The sequence below is a fragment of the Equus przewalskii genome, chromosome 7 (assembly GCF_037783145.1).
Source record: "Equus przewalskii isolate Varuska chromosome 7, EquPr2, whole genome shotgun sequence".
Taxonomy (NCBI): Eukaryota; Metazoa; Chordata; class Mammalia; order Perissodactyla; family Equidae; genus Equus; species Equus przewalskii.
The window spans coordinates 20489974-20509188 of record NC_091837.1 but is presented as its reverse complement, the minus strand read 5'-3'; the positions used below and the strand labels follow the sequence as shown (position 1 = coordinate 20509188).

The 19215-nt window shown below is 54.7% G+C and overlaps 1 protein-coding gene and 1 long non-coding RNA gene across 8 annotated transcripts; one reads left to right on the top strand and one right to left on the bottom strand.

The window, feature by feature from the left end:
• On the bottom strand, positions 1 to 6840 carry LOC139084469 (uncharacterized). Its single transcript, XR_011541873.1, has 2 exons — positions 5350 to 6840; positions 1 to 2122 (listed from the first exon to the last, which is right to left on the bottom strand). It is a non-coding gene; the product is annotated as an uncharacterized lncRNA (long non-coding RNA).
• SDSL (serine dehydratase like) lies at positions 5084 to 18876 on the top strand. 7 transcript variants are annotated; one of them, XM_070627221.1, is made up of 10 exons: positions 5084 to 5202; positions 5836 to 5948; positions 10567 to 10759; positions 11008 to 11047; positions 11191 to 11220; positions 11748 to 11887; positions 14783 to 14871; positions 15606 to 15833; positions 17388 to 17512; positions 18497 to 18876. In XM_070627221.1, exons 3-10 carry the CDS (start codon positions 10586 to 10588, stop codon positions 18688 to 18690), a joined length of 1020 nt encoding a protein of 339 aa, XP_070483322.1. In that variant the 5' UTR covers positions 5084 to 5202; positions 5836 to 5948; positions 10567 to 10585; the 3' UTR covers positions 18691 to 18876. The 7 variants fall into 7 exon arrangements, with proteins under 7 accessions (XP_070483322.1, XP_070483327.1, XP_070483323.1 ...); XM_070627222.1 differs by having other exon boundaries at positions 5090 to 5209; XM_070627219.1 differs by lacking the exon at positions 5084 to 5202 and adding an exon at positions 5495 to 5626.
• The last annotated feature ends 339 nt before the right edge of the window (positions 18877 to 19215 follow it).

Below are 19215 nucleotides of genomic sequence, written 5' to 3'. Positions count from 1 at the left end.
TTTGTTTTGACTTTAATGCTTTTGACCTCTGTGGCCCTTGCTGTAGGACTTGGTGCCTAGCCCTCTTCATTTTCATTCACCGGCTTCAGTTCATCATTCAGTTTGGTGGTGAATTTGTGGCACCCTCCGTGGGCTGTTTCACGGTGCTGTCTGAAGTGAGACCTCCTGGCTTTCTGTCTCTGTCTCTCTCTGTCTCTGTCTTTGTATCTCTGTGTCTCTGTCTCTCTCTGTGTCTCTGTCTCTGTCTTTGTGTCTCTGTCCCTGTCTCTCTCTGTGTGTCTGTCTCTCTCTGTGTGTCTGTCTCTCTCTGTGTGTCTGTCTCTGTCTTTGTGTCCCTGTGTCTCTGTCTCTCTCTGTGTCTCTGTCTCTCCCCCCCGGGGGGAGGCTGTGAGGGGCAGGGAGTGACGAGCTCACATTCTCAAAATGTTCTTCCTTCTCCCCTGCGCCTCACCTCTGCGTTTCCCCGGATCACGGAAGCAAGGAACTGTGGCAAAAGGGGGCAAGTTGTTACCGCCAATCCAGGACGGCTCATGCTTGCTGCCCCTTCTTTCTCGAATGACTGCAGCCCACTTTCTCTTCCAGCTTTCTCTCTGTCACCTGCTCGCTCCTCAGCGTCCGTGTCCAAGAAGGGGGCCTGTTTCTCTGTCCCTTTCGAAGCATGGGCCTTTCGTCAGTTGAGCTCGCTTCTAACAAGGATGAAGACGGCCTCATCGTTGGAGCGCTCTCTGAGCACAATCGTCCTGCGGAGCAGAGGCCTCTGGCGGGAGGCCCTGTTATTCCCACTACTTCCGCGGGTTTCCGCGCAGCGACTTATCTTAGAAACGTTTTGGATGTACAGCCAGGAAACCTACTGCACAGGGAGTCCAGAGAGTTCCCACATACCCCACCCCTAGACCCCCTGTGATTAACAACTTACATTAATATGGTGCCTTGGTCACAATTATTGAATTGAGATCGACACATTGTTATTAATGAAGTCCATACTTTTTTCAGATTTCCTTAGTTTTTCCCTGATGCCCTTTTTCTTTCTTTCCTCTTTTTTTGTGAGGAAGATTGGCCCTGAGCTAACATCGTGCCCATCTTTCTCTATTTTGTGTGGGACACTGCCACAGCATGGCTTGACCAATGGTGCTAGGTCTGGGCCCAGGATCTGAACCTGCGAACCCCAGGCCACCCAAGTGGAACACGTGAACTTAACCACTACGTCATCAGGCTGGCCCCCCTGATGCCCTTTTTCTGTTCCAGAATCCCAACTCGGACACCACATGACGTTTAGTTGTCCCCTTAGGTTCCCCTTGGCTGTGACGGTTTCTCAGACTCCCCTGCTTTCGATGACTGGGCGGATCTGAACAGGACTGGCTGTGGGTATGTGTTTTCTCCTCGTGGGCAGACTAGGGTTATAGGACTTGGGAAGGAAGACATGAGGGCCCAGGGCTGTTCTCGTCCCCTCACATCGAGGCCACATCAGGCACCAACACGACCTCGCCCCATCGACGCTGGCCTCGACCGCCTGGCCCAGGGAGCGTGTGCAGCTGTCTCCACTGCCAAGTTCCTCTTTTTTCCTGGGTATGGGGTTTTTCTAAGGTGCGGCCATCTGTACACGACACGGATTCATTGCTGATTTTGGGTACTTACTGTCCCAGTTTCGTATTTGTCCTTCTGTCTGCACGTCACTCGGATCTGTCCGTCTCGGGTGGGAAATGATTACACAAAGCCGAAGGGTTTACTGACACCGTCCCCGATGACAATGACCCCTCTCACGTTGGGGCCACACTGTCTCCTAGACAGATTCTCCGGACCCGTGCGGTCCAGTGCAGTAGCCCCTGGCCGCCTGCCGCCATTTAAATTTAAATCCGTCCAAATTAAATAAAATGTGCAATTCCGTTCCTCAGTCTCACGGCCACATTCCAGGGGCTCGGGAGCCACAGGTGGTGAGCGGCTACTGTGGACGGAGCAGACGGTGGGACGTCTCCGGCGTCACGTTTTCATTATGACCCCTGCCCCCTTGTCCTCACCTCCGCCGATGCTCCGGGATAACCTGTGTTGTCAGCGCTGCTCTCCACGAGCCCGCTGGCCTGGACACAATCTTAGACTGCCACGTCGCACACTTTCGCCTGTTGTTCTTTGTAAAAAAAAGTCATAACACTGTAAATATATATATTTCTGCTGTTCTAAACAACACTCTAATAACAGCTCTCACACCCATATCCCTACCTTCTGCTTTTTTTTTTTTTTAAGAGAATAAATCTCCTAAATTACGATTTCTTGCTCAGAAGTCTGGGTTTTGATCCAGTTGTAATAGACATTGACAGATCTATTCCCCCAGAGGCCGTAGCCATCCCTGATCATGCCAGCAACCGATGAGTTCGCCTATTTTTTGTCACTCTCACCAGCCCTGGCTGTTATGTTTTGCTTTTAAATTTTTTTGCCAAACTTAATAGTTTTTAAAAACTGGCATTTTATTGTTACTCTAATTTCACTTTCTGGTGCTCATCTCTAATGCTGTGTTGCATCTGTTTACTGACATTTCGATTGTAAGCCCCTTGAGGGCCGGCAATGCATCTTATTTGTCTCCATCTCTCCTTTCGTAGGGCCTAATTTGGGGTAATGTTTGCTGACTGCATAAGCAAATTGGCTTAATTCTGAAAACCTGGACCAGAATTTTCCTCGGCCTTGAAGACAGATGCTAAACTGTCCCTTTTTTTCCTCTGGGCCTCAGTTTCCCCATCCACAAAAAGGATGGATTAGATGGCCCTTGCAGATTCTTTCGGCTCAGACATCATGGCTATGAATTTGTAAGTCTCTCAGGACAAGAGCGTCCAGGTTGGATGTGGGGTCCGTCGAAGACTGGCCCTGAGGCCTATTTGCTGGGCAACCCACGGCAAGTTGCTTAACCTTTCTGTGCCTCAGATCCCCCTTGAGAACTGACTCGTTTCCTTTTCAGGGACAAGAGGAGAGAGGGATAGCTCCTCTGTGCAAGGGTCTCAAGCTCCAATATCTACAGGGGCCAGGCAGGGGCCTGTTGAGTGTCGGGGCTGCGACAGGGAGTGGGGGGCAGTGGCAGATGAAGAGCCAGGCCTCCCTACAGAGGACAGAGCGACTCCGCCCCAGCCAGCAGAAATGCGGCCCCCGAGTGTGAGAGCCTGTCTGCTCTGGGAGGACCCGTCGTCTTGGCAGGAGTTGAAGAGTCTGAGAGCTCAGCTGAGCTGCCGCAGGTATTGGGTGTCAGAAAACCGGGGTCCAGATGCCGGGGGCTGACTCCCCCGCGGGGCCGCGAGCTGACTGCCGAGCCCCAGTCCTTTCACCGATTAGTGGAACTGAGCCTGCGAGGCTTAGAAAGCGTGCGACACGGAATACAGGGTTAAACCTGCAAATCCGGAGGGCCAGTCGCCCGTGTCCCGGGCCCCGTCCGTCCTCTCTACGCAGTTCCCTCGCCCCGGGATCAAGAAGGCCAGCTGGGGGCGAGGATGGTGAAACGAAGCTTAATGAGTAACCCTGGGGACCGGCCAGGTGGGTGTTTGGTGACCTGAGGTGTCAGGGACAGGGGGTGGCTGACGAAGGTGGCTGTGGGAGGGGACAGTCAGTGACTTGGCCTGCCTCTCCGGCCTCATCCGCTCTCTGATGCAGCCACCTTGGGCCTCCCTACCCCATCCTCTTCCTAGCCAGGAGCTCTGGAGCCCGGCTCTTCTGGGTCTGAGCCCTGCCTCTGCCACTGCTGTGTGACCTTGGGAAAGTGACTTGGCCTTTCTGAGCCAAGCGTGATTCCACAATCTAGGGTTCCCACTGCCCTGGGGTGTGGTAAACATTCTGTGGTATAAGGACGTCATGTTCCCAGACTTTGGACATTCACGTGTCACCTTTGCAACTTTTGCCATATTGTTGTGTCACCTCTATTTTTTTTTACTGAGCTCTATTGACATATCACATTGTCTTCATTTTAGGTGTACAACTTGTCACCTCTCTTATGACAGTAATGATAACAACAGCAGCAGCAGCGAACACACAGCACTTGGTACTGTTCTAGATATTTTGCGTATATTCACTCATCTGAGCCTTTCATCAACTCCCGTAGGGAGCTGGTATTTCATACCCATCTTCAGTTGAAGAAACAAGGCACAGAGAGGTGAAGTAACTAACCCAAGGTTACACAGCCAGTCGGTGACACAGCTGGTGTTTGTACCGGAGCCTGGCTCCAGGGTCTGTGTTCTAACCATTAGGCATACTGCCTTTTCAGACCGGAAACCACAATTACTGCTACTAGTTAATATTTTTTTAAAACAGGCTCCACTTTTAAACCTCTGTACCTGACTTAACTTCCTCCTAAGCAATCATATCCATGAAATTACGGGTTTGATGTTATATGCATAATATACAGTCGTGTTCCTTAACGATGGGACATTTTCTGAGAAATGTTCCGATAGGCGATTTCGTCGTGTGTGGACATCACAGAGCGTACTCACACAGACCTAGATGGCATGGCCTACTACACAGCTGGGCTATATGGGACTCATCTTAGGGGACCAGCGTCGTATATGCGGTCCGTCATTGACTGAAATGTCGCTACGTGGCACACGACTGTCCCTATGTCCAAATGCACACAGAAGTAAATGCCCAACTATGGAAAAACCTTTAAGGTATGCTGACCAACACAAGAGGGCTGGCATGCAGTAGGCACGCAATAAATGCAGCTGTCATGTTTCTCTTCCAAGCCTGAGGTAAGCGCTAAGGCCCCACTCCTCCAGGAAGCCCTCCGTGATCCCTTCCCACCCCCAGCTGCACTTGGGGACCTTCTGCTCTCTGTCCTCCCAGGCGGTGTTAGCGTTGTCGCTGAACTGGGTGTCTTCCTCTCCCCTCCAGGCCAGGGGCCACCTCGGGGCATGAATTGGGTTTTACCACCTCTTGTCCCCAGCAGCCAGTCCAGGACAGGACAGCTGACAAGGCCGGGTGCACGTGCAATGAGAGGAGGGGGATGAAGTTGCCAGAGTCCTCATCTAGGATCGCGGCCAAACAGCTCGACTTGATCCCGTGCGGCCGGGAGTTAATCATCAAACTTGGGGAGGTCATATAGAGCCCAAGGAGGGCACAGACCATCTGGGCTGCCAGATGCTTTCTGGACCTCACCTCCCATTCTCCATACAGGGAAACTGAGGCCCAGTGATGGGTGGGACTAGCTCAGGTTCACCCAGCGAGATGGTGACAGAGGCAAGACGTAAATCTGATCACATCATCATTCCACTGCCTACAGCCTTCCATGGCTCCCTACTGCCCCCGGGAGAGGTCCAGACTCTGAATTGGCACGGGCACCCCTGTGGACTCTCTTCTTGCCCGCCTTGCCAGCCCTGAACCCACCTGCTGCCTCAGCGTGCCTCCTCTGTTCCAGTCCCACTGGACACTGCCGTCCTGCCACACACCACGCTTTTCGCTTCCTGACCTTCGCCATCCGCGTTCCTGGTTCCTGGCTCAGCTCAGTCTTACCCTCTTCCGGGAAGCCTTCCTACCTGCTCTGGCCGCCCACAGCCCTGCCTGCCTCCGCTGCCAGCCTCTGACGGCACGGATTCCAACTGCTCCTCCACGGCTCCTTGGGGCTTTCTGAGGCGGGGGACATGCTGTCTTCTTTGAAGCTGAGGTCCCCAGGGCTTGACACATAGTAGTTGTCCAATAAACGTTCGTTGAATGAATGAATGAATGATCAGAGTCGTGCATGTGAACCGTACATAACTGTTTGGGTTCCCAAGTTGGGTGTAAGATATCAGAGATGAGGCGCTGCTTCAGAAAATAGGCCTTTCTCACGTGACGGATAACAACTGTTTCCTTGTCCTTTTTTTCTCGTCTCAGACCTAAGCCGACCCTGACAGTGGTCCAGGGCACGTGGCTGGGCATTCAGGACAAGCAGCGGGCTGGAATAAGAAGACTTGGAGATGTTGGTGTCACGGAAGAGATGGTCCGAGGTGAGGGGTAAAGAGTGTCTCTCGCTGGCTGGGTGGCCTCAGCCAAGGGAGTGCCCCTCTCTGAGCCTCCGTTTCTTCATCTGTCAGGCGGGATGGGATAGTGGACAGAGCACGGAGAGGCAGTGAAAGCTGCTCCCGGGTCCCTCCTCCAGCCGGGAGCTGTCCCTTTAACACGGTGGGAGGGGCCGAGGCCCCGTGAGGCCACGGGAAGCCGGGTGGCTGGTGGCCACAGGCTGGGGCCAAGCTGGTCTGGGGACAGTGGGGCAGGAAGGTAAGGGGCCTGGGGCTCTGTGTGCATGTGCGACTGTGAGTGTGGGGAAGTCTGGAAGTTTCCAGGGCAAAGTCCCAGCTGAGTGCGCGAAAGTGAGAGGAGGGGAGGGTGGCCTGAGCCCTCCCAGGAAGACTGATTCCGCTCCCGCTGCCCCGCGGCCCAGGCTGCCCCGAGGAGAGCGCCGGGTGCAGGGGCCGAGGGTGGGGGGCAGGTCCTGCTGGCCGGGGCGGCAGGGCTGGGGGGCTGCCAGCGGGGGGCCGGCCAAGGTCTCCCAACTCTGCGTAGGGGTTTGGCTGTGAGTGTCAGCCAGGTGGCCTCTGGAAAAGCCCGAGGGACCAGGGCGGTGGGGCGAGTGGAGGTGATTACCCCAGTCCACAGATGCGACAGGTACAGCCCGGTGAGGAACGGGGGCTCGGCTGCGGTTGTACTTGCTGGGCCCTGAACCACGCCGTGGGCTCCCCGCTGCACTGCTCCTCAGCAGACAGGGCCCAGGGCACCCCCTCGGCCCCAGCGGCTGCCACATGCGGGGACAGCTACACGTCCCCAGGCCGCGGGCTCAGCTTGGCCCAGACCTCAGTCTGGAAGGCCTGTGCCCTTATGGGCGTCTGGACCCAGAAGGCTGTTGGTGACCTGGGGCTTCTTCATTTAACTGATACCTGCCGCCCTCTTGCGGGTGGTCAGGATAACCAAGAGGGCTGGGGGAGCCGGGAGACTGAGCCGGCAGCATTTGGCTCCTCAGGCCAACTGGCAATTAAGTATTAAATGCTCACACCTTTAATCATCATCATCATCATCATAATATTGCTAATATAATAGAGGAAGTATGGCATGGTGGTTAAGAGCACAAATGCCAAAGAACACTGCCTGAGTTTGGATCCTGGCCGCGCCATTTCCAGCTGTGTGACTTTGGACAAGTTCCTTAACCTCTCTGGGCCTCAGTTCCATGTCTATAAAATGGAATTAATAATTGAACCTATCTCAGGATTGTTGTAAGGATTATATGAGATAACATATAAGGTGATTGGCACAGTGCCTGGCTTGCAAGTCCCACCCAACTATTAGCTGTTATCATAATGCCAGGCCCAGAGTTGACGCCTTTGCTGGATGGTCTCAATCCTCAGCACGGGCCTGTGATGCGCAAGCTCTTCGCCCCGTTTGCCGTATGGTTAGTTCATTTTCCTTTTTCAGGTCTCAGTTGCAATGGTCACCTCTTCCCAAAGGCCTTTTCTGACCTCTCTACCCAAAGTTGGTCCCCTTGTTCTATTCAAGACTCCCCATATGCATATTTCCTTCTGAGCAGTTTTCACCATTTCCAATTATTTTGTCTGTCTATACAGTTGTTTGTGGAACGCTGATGTCCCCATCAGACTGTAAACCAGCTCCAAGAGCAGATGTCTGTCTTGTGGCATCCCCAGTTCCCAGGCCAGGGCTGTCCCCTCTCAGTGTCCTACAAACTTGCCAGAGTGAGGGGAGCACGCCAGCAGTTAGAAGGCCCCGGTGACAGAGCACCTGCAGGGGGTCGGCTGATGTCTGGCGCACAGTAGGGACTCAGCAGGGGGCAGCGTAGGGGCGGAAACATGCTCCCCTCTCCCCTCTGGGCTCTGCAGCTGGTCTGGTAATTAAGCTGATCTGACAGACTAACAGGAGAGAGGCAGAGTTGATTGCGTGCACACGGGAGCCCATAAAGATATGCGGACTCAAAGGGCAGGCCGGCGACTGAGGCTCGGGCCCGTCCTGAGCTGGGAGAGGGGCAGGCTCTGGGCACGGGGGGAGGGGGGCGCCTCACAGGCAGGCAGGCGGGAGGCTTGGAAAGCAAAGGTTTCCCTGCCCAGCAGATCCGTTTCCCGGCTAAAGAGGTCAGTCCAACAGCCGCTCTCGTCCGGGTCCAGGCCCCCTTCCAACATGCATTTGGGCAGCTGAGACGGAGTAAAGAGCATTCCTGAGTCTGCTGGGTTCTGACTGCCTTTAGCTCAAACTAACCTGGATGCCAAACAGACATGTTTTGGAGTGGCAAAATCTGCTCCCCTTCAGTAGCTATTATGATGATGATGATGATGATGATGATGAAGAATCTGCACCATAATCTGTGAGGCCAGGACTGTTACTCCCATTTTATAGGAAGGCAAACAGGCACAGAGAGGTTGAGACACCTGTCTTGGTCACACAGCCGGGAATTCTGAGCCGGTTTCTGACTTTGGTCCCCTGCTGACCCCGGAGCTCACACTCTGGGGCTCCACGATACAGGCGACAGGGGTTGGGGGGGGCCTCCCGCCGCTCCCTCAATGCCATGACCAGCTCCAAAAGTGCCCTTGATGGCACCAGGTGGAGGTGGCTCAGGCTTTGCCCTGCCTGGGGACTCAAAGGGCCATGCCGACAAGGACACAGGTCAAATCCAGGAGCTGGAACCTTCTGATGGGGACCCAGCCCTGAGCAGGTGCAGACGACACCGGCTCGTGGTGCGTGGGGAGCTGCAGCGCTCCCCCTAGTGTCAAGTGGTGGAACTGTGGGGGGGGCGGCCCAACCCTTCTCGGCGCAGAGAAGGAAAGCGGCTTCATTTGCTCCTTTCTTCCTCTCTCCGCTTCTCCTCCCTTCTCACTTCCTCCCTCTCTCCTCTTCTCCTCGCCTTACCCACGGGTGCATTCATTCGCTCGCTCGCTCCCTCCCCCGCGCCTGGCTGGAAACCTCCCACTGCAAGTGGGATTAGGATAAAGGCACGGCTCCTCCCCGGGGCTGGGACGCCCCCCACCCCGCCGGACGGCCCGGGCCTCCCCCTGCCCGCCCGCGGCCCTCACGTCCGCCGCCCAGCCCTCCTCCCCGCCCCCGGTGCACCCCGAGTCCTCCCTCTCTCAAGCTGCTTTCACCTGCTGTTCCCGCCGCGGGAATGCTGTTCCCTCCCTCCCTGCTTGTCATTCATCTCAGAGTTCCCTTTTGAGAACGTGCGGATCAAAAGAAAATTAGAAGACGCTCAGCCAATCAGAACGCGCGGATCCCATATGCATCCCGATTCAGACGGTTAAAAACCCCAACCCACCACCCTTGATCACATTTCATGAGACGGCTGCAAACCTGAACAATTGCCAGATATTTGATGACATTAAGAAATTACTATTAATGTTTTTAGATGTGATGATGGTATTGTGATTACATTTTTTAAAAATTAGCATTTATTTACATAAATAAAATTAGCCCACTTTCAGTGAAAATTCGATGAGTTTGGACAAATGTATGTAGTTGTGAAACCATGTGGCTACATTGTCTAAAAAGAGCTCTTTGTGGGCAAAATGTACAAACTTCCAGTTATCAAATAAATGTCATGGGGGTGGAAGGAACAGCTTGGTGACTATGATACTGTTATGCATATTTGAAAGTTACTAACAGAGTAGATCTTAAAAGTTCTCATCACAAGAAAAAGATTTTGTTACTATGTAGGGTGACAGATGTTCCTAGACTTACGATGGTGATCACTTGCAAAATATACAAATATTGAATAATTGTTGTACACTTGAAACTAGTATAAGGTCATATGTCAATTACATCTCAATAAAAAGATCCAATGAAATCAATCTTGCCAGGAAAAAAAGAATTCTTTGCTTTTAGGGGTGCGTGCTGAAATATTTACAGATGAAATAATACAGGAGGAAAATTTAATAAGGGAGGAAAAAATAACAGAGGAAGGGAGAGTGGGTGGAGACATGGATGCAACAAGCCAGGCGGTGAGCTGATTTGCTGAAATTGAGTGACAGCTACACAAGAGGTTCCTTCTACTGTTCTCAGGACTTTTGCTATGTTTAAATTTTCCATAATAAAAGTTTTTTAAAAAGTTTCTTTCTGGGAGAGGTCTCTCGTGACCACCCTTGCTAAGATGCACCCCCTTCCCGTCACCCCTGTTTGAAATTCTGTGATTTGGTCTTCCCAACCAGAATGTGGGCTCTGACAAAGCAGGGCCGCCCTCTGGCTTGTACATGCCTGGGTCCCAAAACCTGGCTGCCTGGAACCTAGTAGGCGCTCAAGAAATGCTTTTATGAGTGAATGAATGATGGAGGAATGAATGCTTTTGCTCTCGTTCACCACCACGTATAGGCCATGTTCTCTACCCCCAGCGCTGTGGGCAGCCACAGTTACAGAATCAAAGGGCCCCAGCTTCAAACCTCCGTATCCGGGTTGGGAAACTGAGGCCCAGAGAGGGGCAGACACTTGCCAGGAGTCTCACAGCTTGGCAGTAGAGGGGGTAGGGGGAGCCAAGCAGAGGGTCTTCTCTCCCTCCGCCCTGCCCCTCAGCACCCCGTCCTGGTTAAGGGGACTCTTGACCAGTGGTGCCCGGGCTGTGACGTCCATGTCCTCCTGCAGGACTCCTGTGGTTGCTGGCATGGAGGGCTCCCTGGCGGAGCGTGCGGCTGAGGAGCACTTCCACACAGTCACGCCTCTGCTGGAGAGCTGGGCGCTGTCGCAGGTGGTGGGCACGACCGTCTTCCTCAAGTGTGAGAATGTGCAGCCCACCGGCTCCTTCAAGATCCGGGGCATTGGGCATTTCTGCCAGGAGGTGAGGCCGTGTGATCAGAAGGGGAGAGGCGAGGTTGCGCAGGAGGGAGGGGAGGCGTGAGGGGTGTGGGGCGGATGGGGGCGAGGGCAGGAGGGGAGAGGTGAACAGGTGCAGAAGGGAAAGGAGAGCTGGGGGTGGGGGTGGGGTGGGCAGGGTTGCAGTGGCATGGGGAGGGTCCAACTGTGTCCCACACAGGCCTCCATGACGCCTGCTTGGTTAGCCCCCAACCCCATTCCTTCTTTTCCCAGGTGGCCAAGAAGGGATGCAGACACCTGGTGTGCGCCTCAGGTGACCCCACCCCTTTCTGCTCATGAGGGTCCTCAGGGCTGGGTGTGGGGAAGAAGAGCTGGCTGGAGCAGCAGTAGATGTCCAGGGCTCAGCCTCCTCATCAAGGTCATGGTCAGATGCCCACTTTGTGTGTCCCCTCCCAGCGTTCTTCCCATCATTCAGGACTCATGGTAGTAAGTGACAGAAACCCAATTCATACAAGTTTAAGTCATAGATGTCAAGAACTGAAAATTCTTGGGATAAGTGGCTTTCAGGCATGGCTGGATCTAGGACCTCTCCTCTATATCTCTCCTTCTCTTGGCTTCTCTTTCCTCTATACTAGCTTTATTCTCATACAGGCCTCATGGTAGAGGCCTCAAGATGGCCATCAGGAGTTCCAGGCTTGCCCCCTACCATCCTACCAACCCTAGTGAGAAGGGAGCACCCCTTCCTGATGGCTCTCCTCAATCCACGACTTGGTCTTTTTGGCCCACCTTGGGTCACGTATTGATCCCTGAATCAATCACGGGTCAGGGGATTAAGTTCTCCAGTTGACTCAGTCTAGATCGTGTGTCCACCTCTGGGCTAGGGGAGGGATTCAAAGGTGGGGCACAGGAGCACAGGAAGGAGTGGCCCCCAAAGGCCACTGGAGGGAGGGGGAAAGCGTGTCAACAGGCTAATGCAGCACTTCCCACTGCACCCCCTTCTACTTCCTCCACAGGGGGCAACGCGGGCATGGCTGCTGCTTATGCTGCTCGGAAGCTGGGCGTCCCCGCCACCATCGTGCTCCCCGAGGGCACCTCTCTGCAGGTCGTGAGGAGGCTGGAGGGGCAGGGGGCCGAGGTCCAGCTGACTGGAAAGGTAAGGACCCTGGGAAGGGGAAGCCGGCTGGAGTGGGCTGCTCCCCCTTCACCCCCGCTCCCCTGCGAGATTCTGTCCCCTCTTCCTTTGGATGAACTATGCCTGGGACCAGTCTTCCCCTGAGACGGCTGAGCTGAGGGGAGGGAGTGGGGTGTGATGTGTACTGAGGTTGGGGCCTCTCGACCTGCCTCTCCCCACGCTGAGAAGGCTGCCTCTGCATGAACCCGGGAGAAACGGGGAGCTGGTGGTTACCAGGAGCTTGTGTGTCTCCCGACAGCCTCACTAACTCTTGGTATTTCCCCTCTAAAATTTTTGCCATTCGATAAGACAAAAAGTATAAAGCAAGATGGTGGCAGCATCACTTCTCGTTCTGGTACCACCCAGCACGAAGGGTGCCCACTGACGGGATAGCACTTTCTTACCAAAGAATCATAGACACAAACATGGAATCCTTCTATGCTCCTGGAAAGAAGAAAAAAAGTCATCCTTGGAAAACAGATATTTAAAACCATCAAAATTAAAACTAAAAGCCATACCGTGGTACTTGAAAGATGGTCTCCAATACTTAGTGTATAGTTTCCTCTCCCCTCCCTCCTTCCTTCCTTCTGTCCTCTGTTTATTCACCCATTCAACCATCCTCCCACCCATCACCCTTTATCCCTTCCTTCCATCCATGCATCTATTCACCCTTCCATCATCCCAGTACCCTTTCTTCCTCCTTCTCTTCCTTCCTTCCTTCCTTCCTTCCTTCCTTTCTTCCATCCAACAGATATTCACTGAGCACATCCTATGTGCCTGCACTATGTTAGACAGAGCTAGGAATACAAAGAAAGTAAGTCATGGTCTCTGTTCTCAAGAAGCTCAAAGTCTTGTCGGGGAGACACCCAGGTAACAGATGCTGATAACAGAGCACGGAGATGCTGCGATGGAGGAAGCACAGGGCACTGAGGGGGAACAGAGAAGGCGTATTGTGTTCACCAGCTAGCGCTGCTAGGCAATGCTGCATAACAAACAGCCCCCAGATGTCAACGGCTTGTAGGAAACGTTCTCTCATCTTCCTTGCCCAGGGGCCACCTGGGGCCTGTTCTTTCTAGGTGAGTGGCAAGGGAAGTGAGAGGAGGCATGCAGTGCCTCATAAGGTCTTGGCTCAGAACCGTGACACTGTCACTTCTGCTATGTGCCATTGGCTAAAGCAAGTCACATGGTGAAGACCAATCTCAGTGGGGTGTGGAGTGTCCTCCCCCCTACTCTGTAGAGGAACAGCAAAGTCAGAGGGCAGAGGGCATGGCTGGAGGATTCTAGCCGGGGGAGGGGGAGAGCTGGGTGGTGGTCCAAACTCCCACGGGGCTGCACCCCAGACTTGGGGAGGGGATCCGTGAAAGGCTCCCTGAGAAGGAAGTGTCCCCTGAGTGGGGTCTTGAAGGAGAAATATGAGTCTTCCCAGTGGAGAAAAGGGAAAGAGTGCTCGTGGGAAGAGGAAAGAGGGAAATGCGTGGAGATGGGGTGAGCCTGGTGCATTCCGGCTGCAGCCCAGCGTCTGGCAGGATGGTGGGGAGAGGGGAGGCCGAGGAGGGCACAGTGCCCAGTCAGGCAGGGTGGCTGGTAGGTGAGGCCACGTGGGTTCCAACCTGCGGGCAGTGGGGAGCCAGAGAAGGATTTTGGGCAGCCGAGAGATGTGGCTGGATTTTGGCTCTGGCTGCAATGGATGGGAGGCATGTGGGGTTAGAGGCAGGGATCTTGGGTGGGGGCTGCTGGGGACCTCCAGGGGAGCGCCGGGGAGTCAAGGCTGCACAGCTTCAAACCTCATGTTTGTCTCAATAACTCGTGAGAATGGGGCCCATCTCTTCAGCTGGACGGGGCATTCCTCATGGGCGGGGACCACTGCTTTCTCTTCTCTGAGTCCCCCTGGCACAGGCCTGGGCGCAGAGTGGGCGCTGCGGGCTGCCCAAGGTCGGGCAAAGGCTCTCTCTGGCCCCCGTGTCACCCTACCCGTGGGAAAGGAGGCTGCTGTTTTCCATTCAGCTTCTGCTGAGATGGGATGGCGTGGGTCCCTCTGAAATGAAGCAGACCGTCAGAGAAGAATTGGGGTGCGTGTAGATTTTTGGGGGGGTGACTGCAGGAAATGTGAATAGGGGAGGGTGGAAATGAGTCAGGGAAGCGAAGAGAGCCCAGGAGGGGTGTGTGAAGGAGCAGGTCACCTCCGTGGGCCGCTGGTCAGTCCCCCGGGGCCCTCTGTGCTACCGTGGAGAGCACGGCCCGGGGAGGGCCCAAGGGTCACTCTAGGGGGTCAGCTCCTTCACACTTGCTGTCCGCCTTGCCCACTGGCCAGCAAGTCCCCTAGCCAGAGAATGCCCCACAGGTGACCCTGGGGTGGGGTGCAGGGACATGGACCTCTGCCAAGATGCCAAGCCAGTGAGAAAGAAGACAGGACCTCAAGTAGTCGGGTCTGTCGAGATGGGGGCTGTCCCTCTGGCTGCCTAAGCCCCACTGCAGGCCACCACCTGGGCCATCGCTGGTTTTCACGGAGAGGATCTGTAGTGGTCAAGGTGCTATTTGCGGCTGTGATTTAAGGGGGCTTCTCCCCTGCCGCTTGGTTAGCAGTGGAAGACGCCTCGCCCCTCCCCCAGCAGCTCAGGATGGGGGGCTCCGTCCTCACACAGCCTGGCAGCCAGGCGCGGCCCGTGGGGATTGTGGAAAGCACACGGCAGCCCTGGGTCCACCCAGAAGCCACTGCACTTGTCCCTGAGGCCGAGGGGCCCGTGCTAGCTCTGGCCTCACCCTCGGGGTCCTCCCCAGCCCACCGGGCCCTGGAGCCGTCCAGGAGACCGCAGGCTCTGCTCCAGCCTCCAAGCAGGCCAACTCTGGGGTCTTCTGAGGCCCTTGGTTTCTCTTTAGGTCTGGGACGAGGCCAATCTGAGGGCACTAGAGTTGGCCAGAAGGGACGGCTGGGAGAACGTCTCCCCGTTTGACCACCCTCTGATATGGTAAGGCTGGTGCCCTCCCCCATGGAGCTCAGAGCTGAGACCCTTGTGGAGCCAGGGTCCTCCCATTAGACAGAAGGGGAAACTGAGGGCCAGAGAGAAGAGGCTTTGAAGCCAGATACACCTGGGTTCAGACCTCACTTCCGCCACTTGCAAGTTGCGTGATTTCATGCAAAGCATCTCACCACCCCATGCCTCAGTTTCCACATATGTTAAATGGAAATGCAAATAATTCATCCCCTTTATTGAGTGTGTACTTTGGGGCACATCGAATCCATTTCTTCCTTCCCGAGGCCCTAGAGGTGGGTGTTTTATGCCCTTTTTACAGGTGAGGAAACTGAGGCACAAAGGGGTCAAGCAGCTTGCCCAAGATGACACAGCTAGTAAGTGACAGAGACATTAAGTCCCAGGCCCAGGACTTGAGTGAGGCTGGTTCTGAGTGGTACGGTGGTCCCCTCTGAACCACACACACCCACGACTGCTGCCTCTTCCCGTAGTTACAGAGGACATTCGATGGGACAATGTCTGAGAAAGTGCCTGGGAGAGTGAGGGGGGAGGAGAGAGTGGGTGAGTGACTAAGTGGAATGGATGAACACTGAATGAACCCAGTGTGGCTCAGCCACCCACTCTCCCCTTGCTGTGGGTGGGGCGGGGATGGTGACAAGGGCAGTTTGTGTATCTGGGAGCCTTTGGGACTCCGGGCTTCCCTCACCTGCTTTCCTCCCGCTCCTCTCCAGGGAAGGCCATGCCAGCCTGGTGCGGGAGCTGAAGGCAGCGCTGGGGACCCCGCCAGGAGCCCTGGTGCTGTCGGTGGGGGGTGGGGGGCTCCTGGTTGGGGTGTTGGATGGCCTGGCACAGGTGGGCTGGCAGCACGTGCCCGTCATTGCCATGGAGACCCGAGGGGCCCACTGTTTCAATGCTGCCGTCGAGGCGGGCAGGCTAGTCACGCTGCCGGACATCACCAGGTAGGTGAGGCTGGGGGCATTTGGGGGACTGGAGGGTGGGGATGTTGCTGCCCGAGGGCCTCCCAGGCCCAACCAGTGTGGGTGAGGAGCACCCAAGAGGGTCTCCTTCCCCTGGGACTCCAGCTGTAGTAACATGGGTCTAAGTTAGAAGGCGGTGCTGAAAAAGTAGATGAAGGATGTGGTTCATTTGAGCCTCATCAATTAATAAAACAAACTTTCATTGGTCTGGATCATTACAAAAGCAATCTGAGTGTGTTGCAGATAAGTTAGAAAATGTAGGCAAGCAATAAGCAACAGAAAACAAAATGGCACCCTCAATTCCACCGCCCAAAGATGAGCAATGGGTCGCATTGTTCCCAGTCTTTGTTTTTTCCCCCCGTGCGTGCATAGTTATATACAAGTGAAAGGTGCCTGGCACACAGTAGGTGCTCAATAAATGTCTGTGACATGATGAATGAATTGATTATGTATTTTTAAAAGTTGCGATTATATCCTTCACACAGTTCCATAACCTCTATTTTTCTAGTTCGTATTATAGATCATAAACATAGTTTCATTTTTTCTGCAACATCATGAGAGAACATTTTCCTCATTGCTTTTTGTAACTGATCTTAATTCAACTGGGCAAAAGTTGTTACAAACAAACGACTGAACAGAGAGTGGTCCAGCCTCCAGACCCGCCTCATCTTGTATCCTTCATGGCCGCCAGCACCACCATCATCACAGATGCTGTGTTAGTTTCCTAAGGCTGCCATAGAAATGACCACAAACGAGGTGGCTTGCGACAACAGAGATTAATTTTTTCCCAGTCCGGGAAGCTCTAAATCTGAAATCTGGGTGTCAGTAGAGCCGCGCCCCCTCGGAGGCTCCAGGGGAGAATCCTTCCTTGCTCTCCTGGCTTCTCGTGGTTATCAGCAATCCTTGGCTTTCCTTGGCTTGTAGCTACATCCCTCTGCCTCTGTCTTCACTTGGCCTTCTCTTCTGTGTGTCTGTCCTCTTATAAGGACACCAGTCATTGGATTCATCGTCCACCCCAATCCAGTAGGACCTTAAATAAATAACACCTGTAAGGACCCTATTTCCCAATAAAGTCATGTTCTGACTCATTCTGAGCCGGTTCCTTGCCCTCTCTGAGCTTAGGTTTCCTCACCTATAGAATGGAACTCTTAAGTTGCCAGCTCAAAAGGTGGTTGCGAGGATTAAAACAGGAAACCCATGCATCTGGCCCCTTGTAAACATTCAATCAATATTCGCCATAGCACAGACGTGATAAATAGTTATTAATGAATCAAATGAAAAAGAATCCTTTTCCATGATGGCTTTCTGGGGTCTGTGCGAGGAGCGGCAGGGTCAGGGTCGTACAGTCAGAAAGTGATGAGCGTTGGTCTGTCATTCATGGGACACATGAGTTTGAGCGTGTCCTCTGTGAGCCCCCGCCCATCACCAGACAGGAGGGCAGCCCAGGGCTGGGGAGAGCTGGGTCCGCGTGGGGCCTCCTGACTCCCCAGCTTTCCCCCCGCAACCCCGCCCTCCCCGCCCCCGCCCCTCCTCCAGTGTGGCCAAGTCCCTGGGGGCCAAGACGGTGCTCGCGCGGGCCCTGGAGTGCACGAAGGAGTTCGAGATCTTCTCCGAGGTGGTGGAGGACGTGGAGGCTGTGAGTGCCGTGCAGAGGTTCCTGGGTGAGTGAGCGCTGCCCCAGCCCCTCCCCGGGCCCGAGTCCCTGCGCCCTGTAGCGAGAGCCTGCTCTCCCCTGTCTGTGTCTTCAGCGCCTGTGGCAGGGCTGGCCACGCAGTCCTTACGCAATGAGTGCACGTTGAGTCGATGGAAGGGGTGAGGGTGAGGAAGAGCGTGCCGTGCTGTGTCCATCCCCCAGACTCTGTGCATGCGCTTCTTCCCCGGCCCTGCTCCCTGTGGCCTTGTTGTGACTCAAGGCTGCTCAGCCTCACCGCACCTCCTCCAGGAAGCCTCTTCTGATCTCCCGCCCCCACCCTGCATAGGTGGGAGACTCCTATGCACCAATCCCATAACGGCCTGGTTCTTACCCACCTCCATCACTAGACTGTGACCTCCATGAGAGTGGGAGCTGGTGTGTCTTGTTTGCTCTCATGTCCCCGGGGTCCTGCTAGCATGGGGCCTGGCAGGGAATGGGCACTCGATAAATATTTGTTGAGTGAATGGATGAATGTATGAGTGAGTGGAAAGGTAGATAATGGATAAGAGATGGGCCCACTGATTAATGGACACATTGATGGACAGACAGACAGGCAAATGATGGATAGGGGATGGATGGATGGATACACTGATTGATTGATACACTGATGGGTGGACAGACAGACAGGCAAATGATGGATAGGGGATGGATGGATGAATGGATGGATGGATGGATGGATGGATACGTTGACTGATGGATACACTGATGGATGGACAGACAGACAGGCAAATGATGGATAGGGGAATGGATGGATGGATAGAGGGATGAAAGGTGGATGGATGGAGGGATGGATGGAGAGAGAGTCAGACACATAATGGATTGTGAGACGGGTGGACAGAGGGCAGGCTGGCTGGCTGCTTCACGGATTTGCACTGCCCAGAGCCTGCGGAGCACTAACCAGCGTCCCTCCCTTCTGTGCTCTCCTCCTCCCCCACCCCCCTGCTCTGGGCAGATGACGAGCGTATGCTGGTGGAGCCTGCCTGCGGGGCAGCCTTGGCTGCCATCTACTCAGGCCTCCTGCAGAGGCTCCAGGCCGAGGGCCGCCTGCGCCCCTCCCTGGCCTCGGTCGTGGTCATCGTGTGTGGAGGCAACAGCATTGATAGCCGAGAGCTGCAGGCTCTGAAAGCTCAGCTGGGTCAGAGCTGAGGGCTCCTGGTCTGGGCTGGAAACCCCTATGGCCAGCTGAGGGGCCCCCAGGCTGGCGGATGGCTGTGGAAGCTGCCCTGTGCCCTGTGCTGGCCACCTCCTGAAGGAAGGCCTCCTGAACTGCTCCCTGTGGCACCCCCCCGCCCCACCCCATAGCCCTGGCCAATAAACACTTTCTGAGTTGAATCTGTGACTCTGGTGGGTCCAGGGTTCCCACCTCCTTGAGCTCATGGGAGGCACACAGCAGCCCTGAAGCTGGCACTGTGATGAAGCCACTCTTTCTGTGTCACACGACTTGGGCAACAAAGCCAAGGATTCAAAACCCTGGTCTCTGAGGGAATCCAGCCGTGCTGAGCTCCTAGCAGGGCTTCCCTTACCTGGGGACCAGGTCAGAAAGGAGGAGGGATGTCCTGTCACTTTACAGGCTGGGGCAGGTCGGGGACAGTATCACCAGTTTTTATCAAGAGCTTGTTATGTGCCATAAACTTCTAAGATCTTGTCTTCACATTTCCTTCAACATTCACA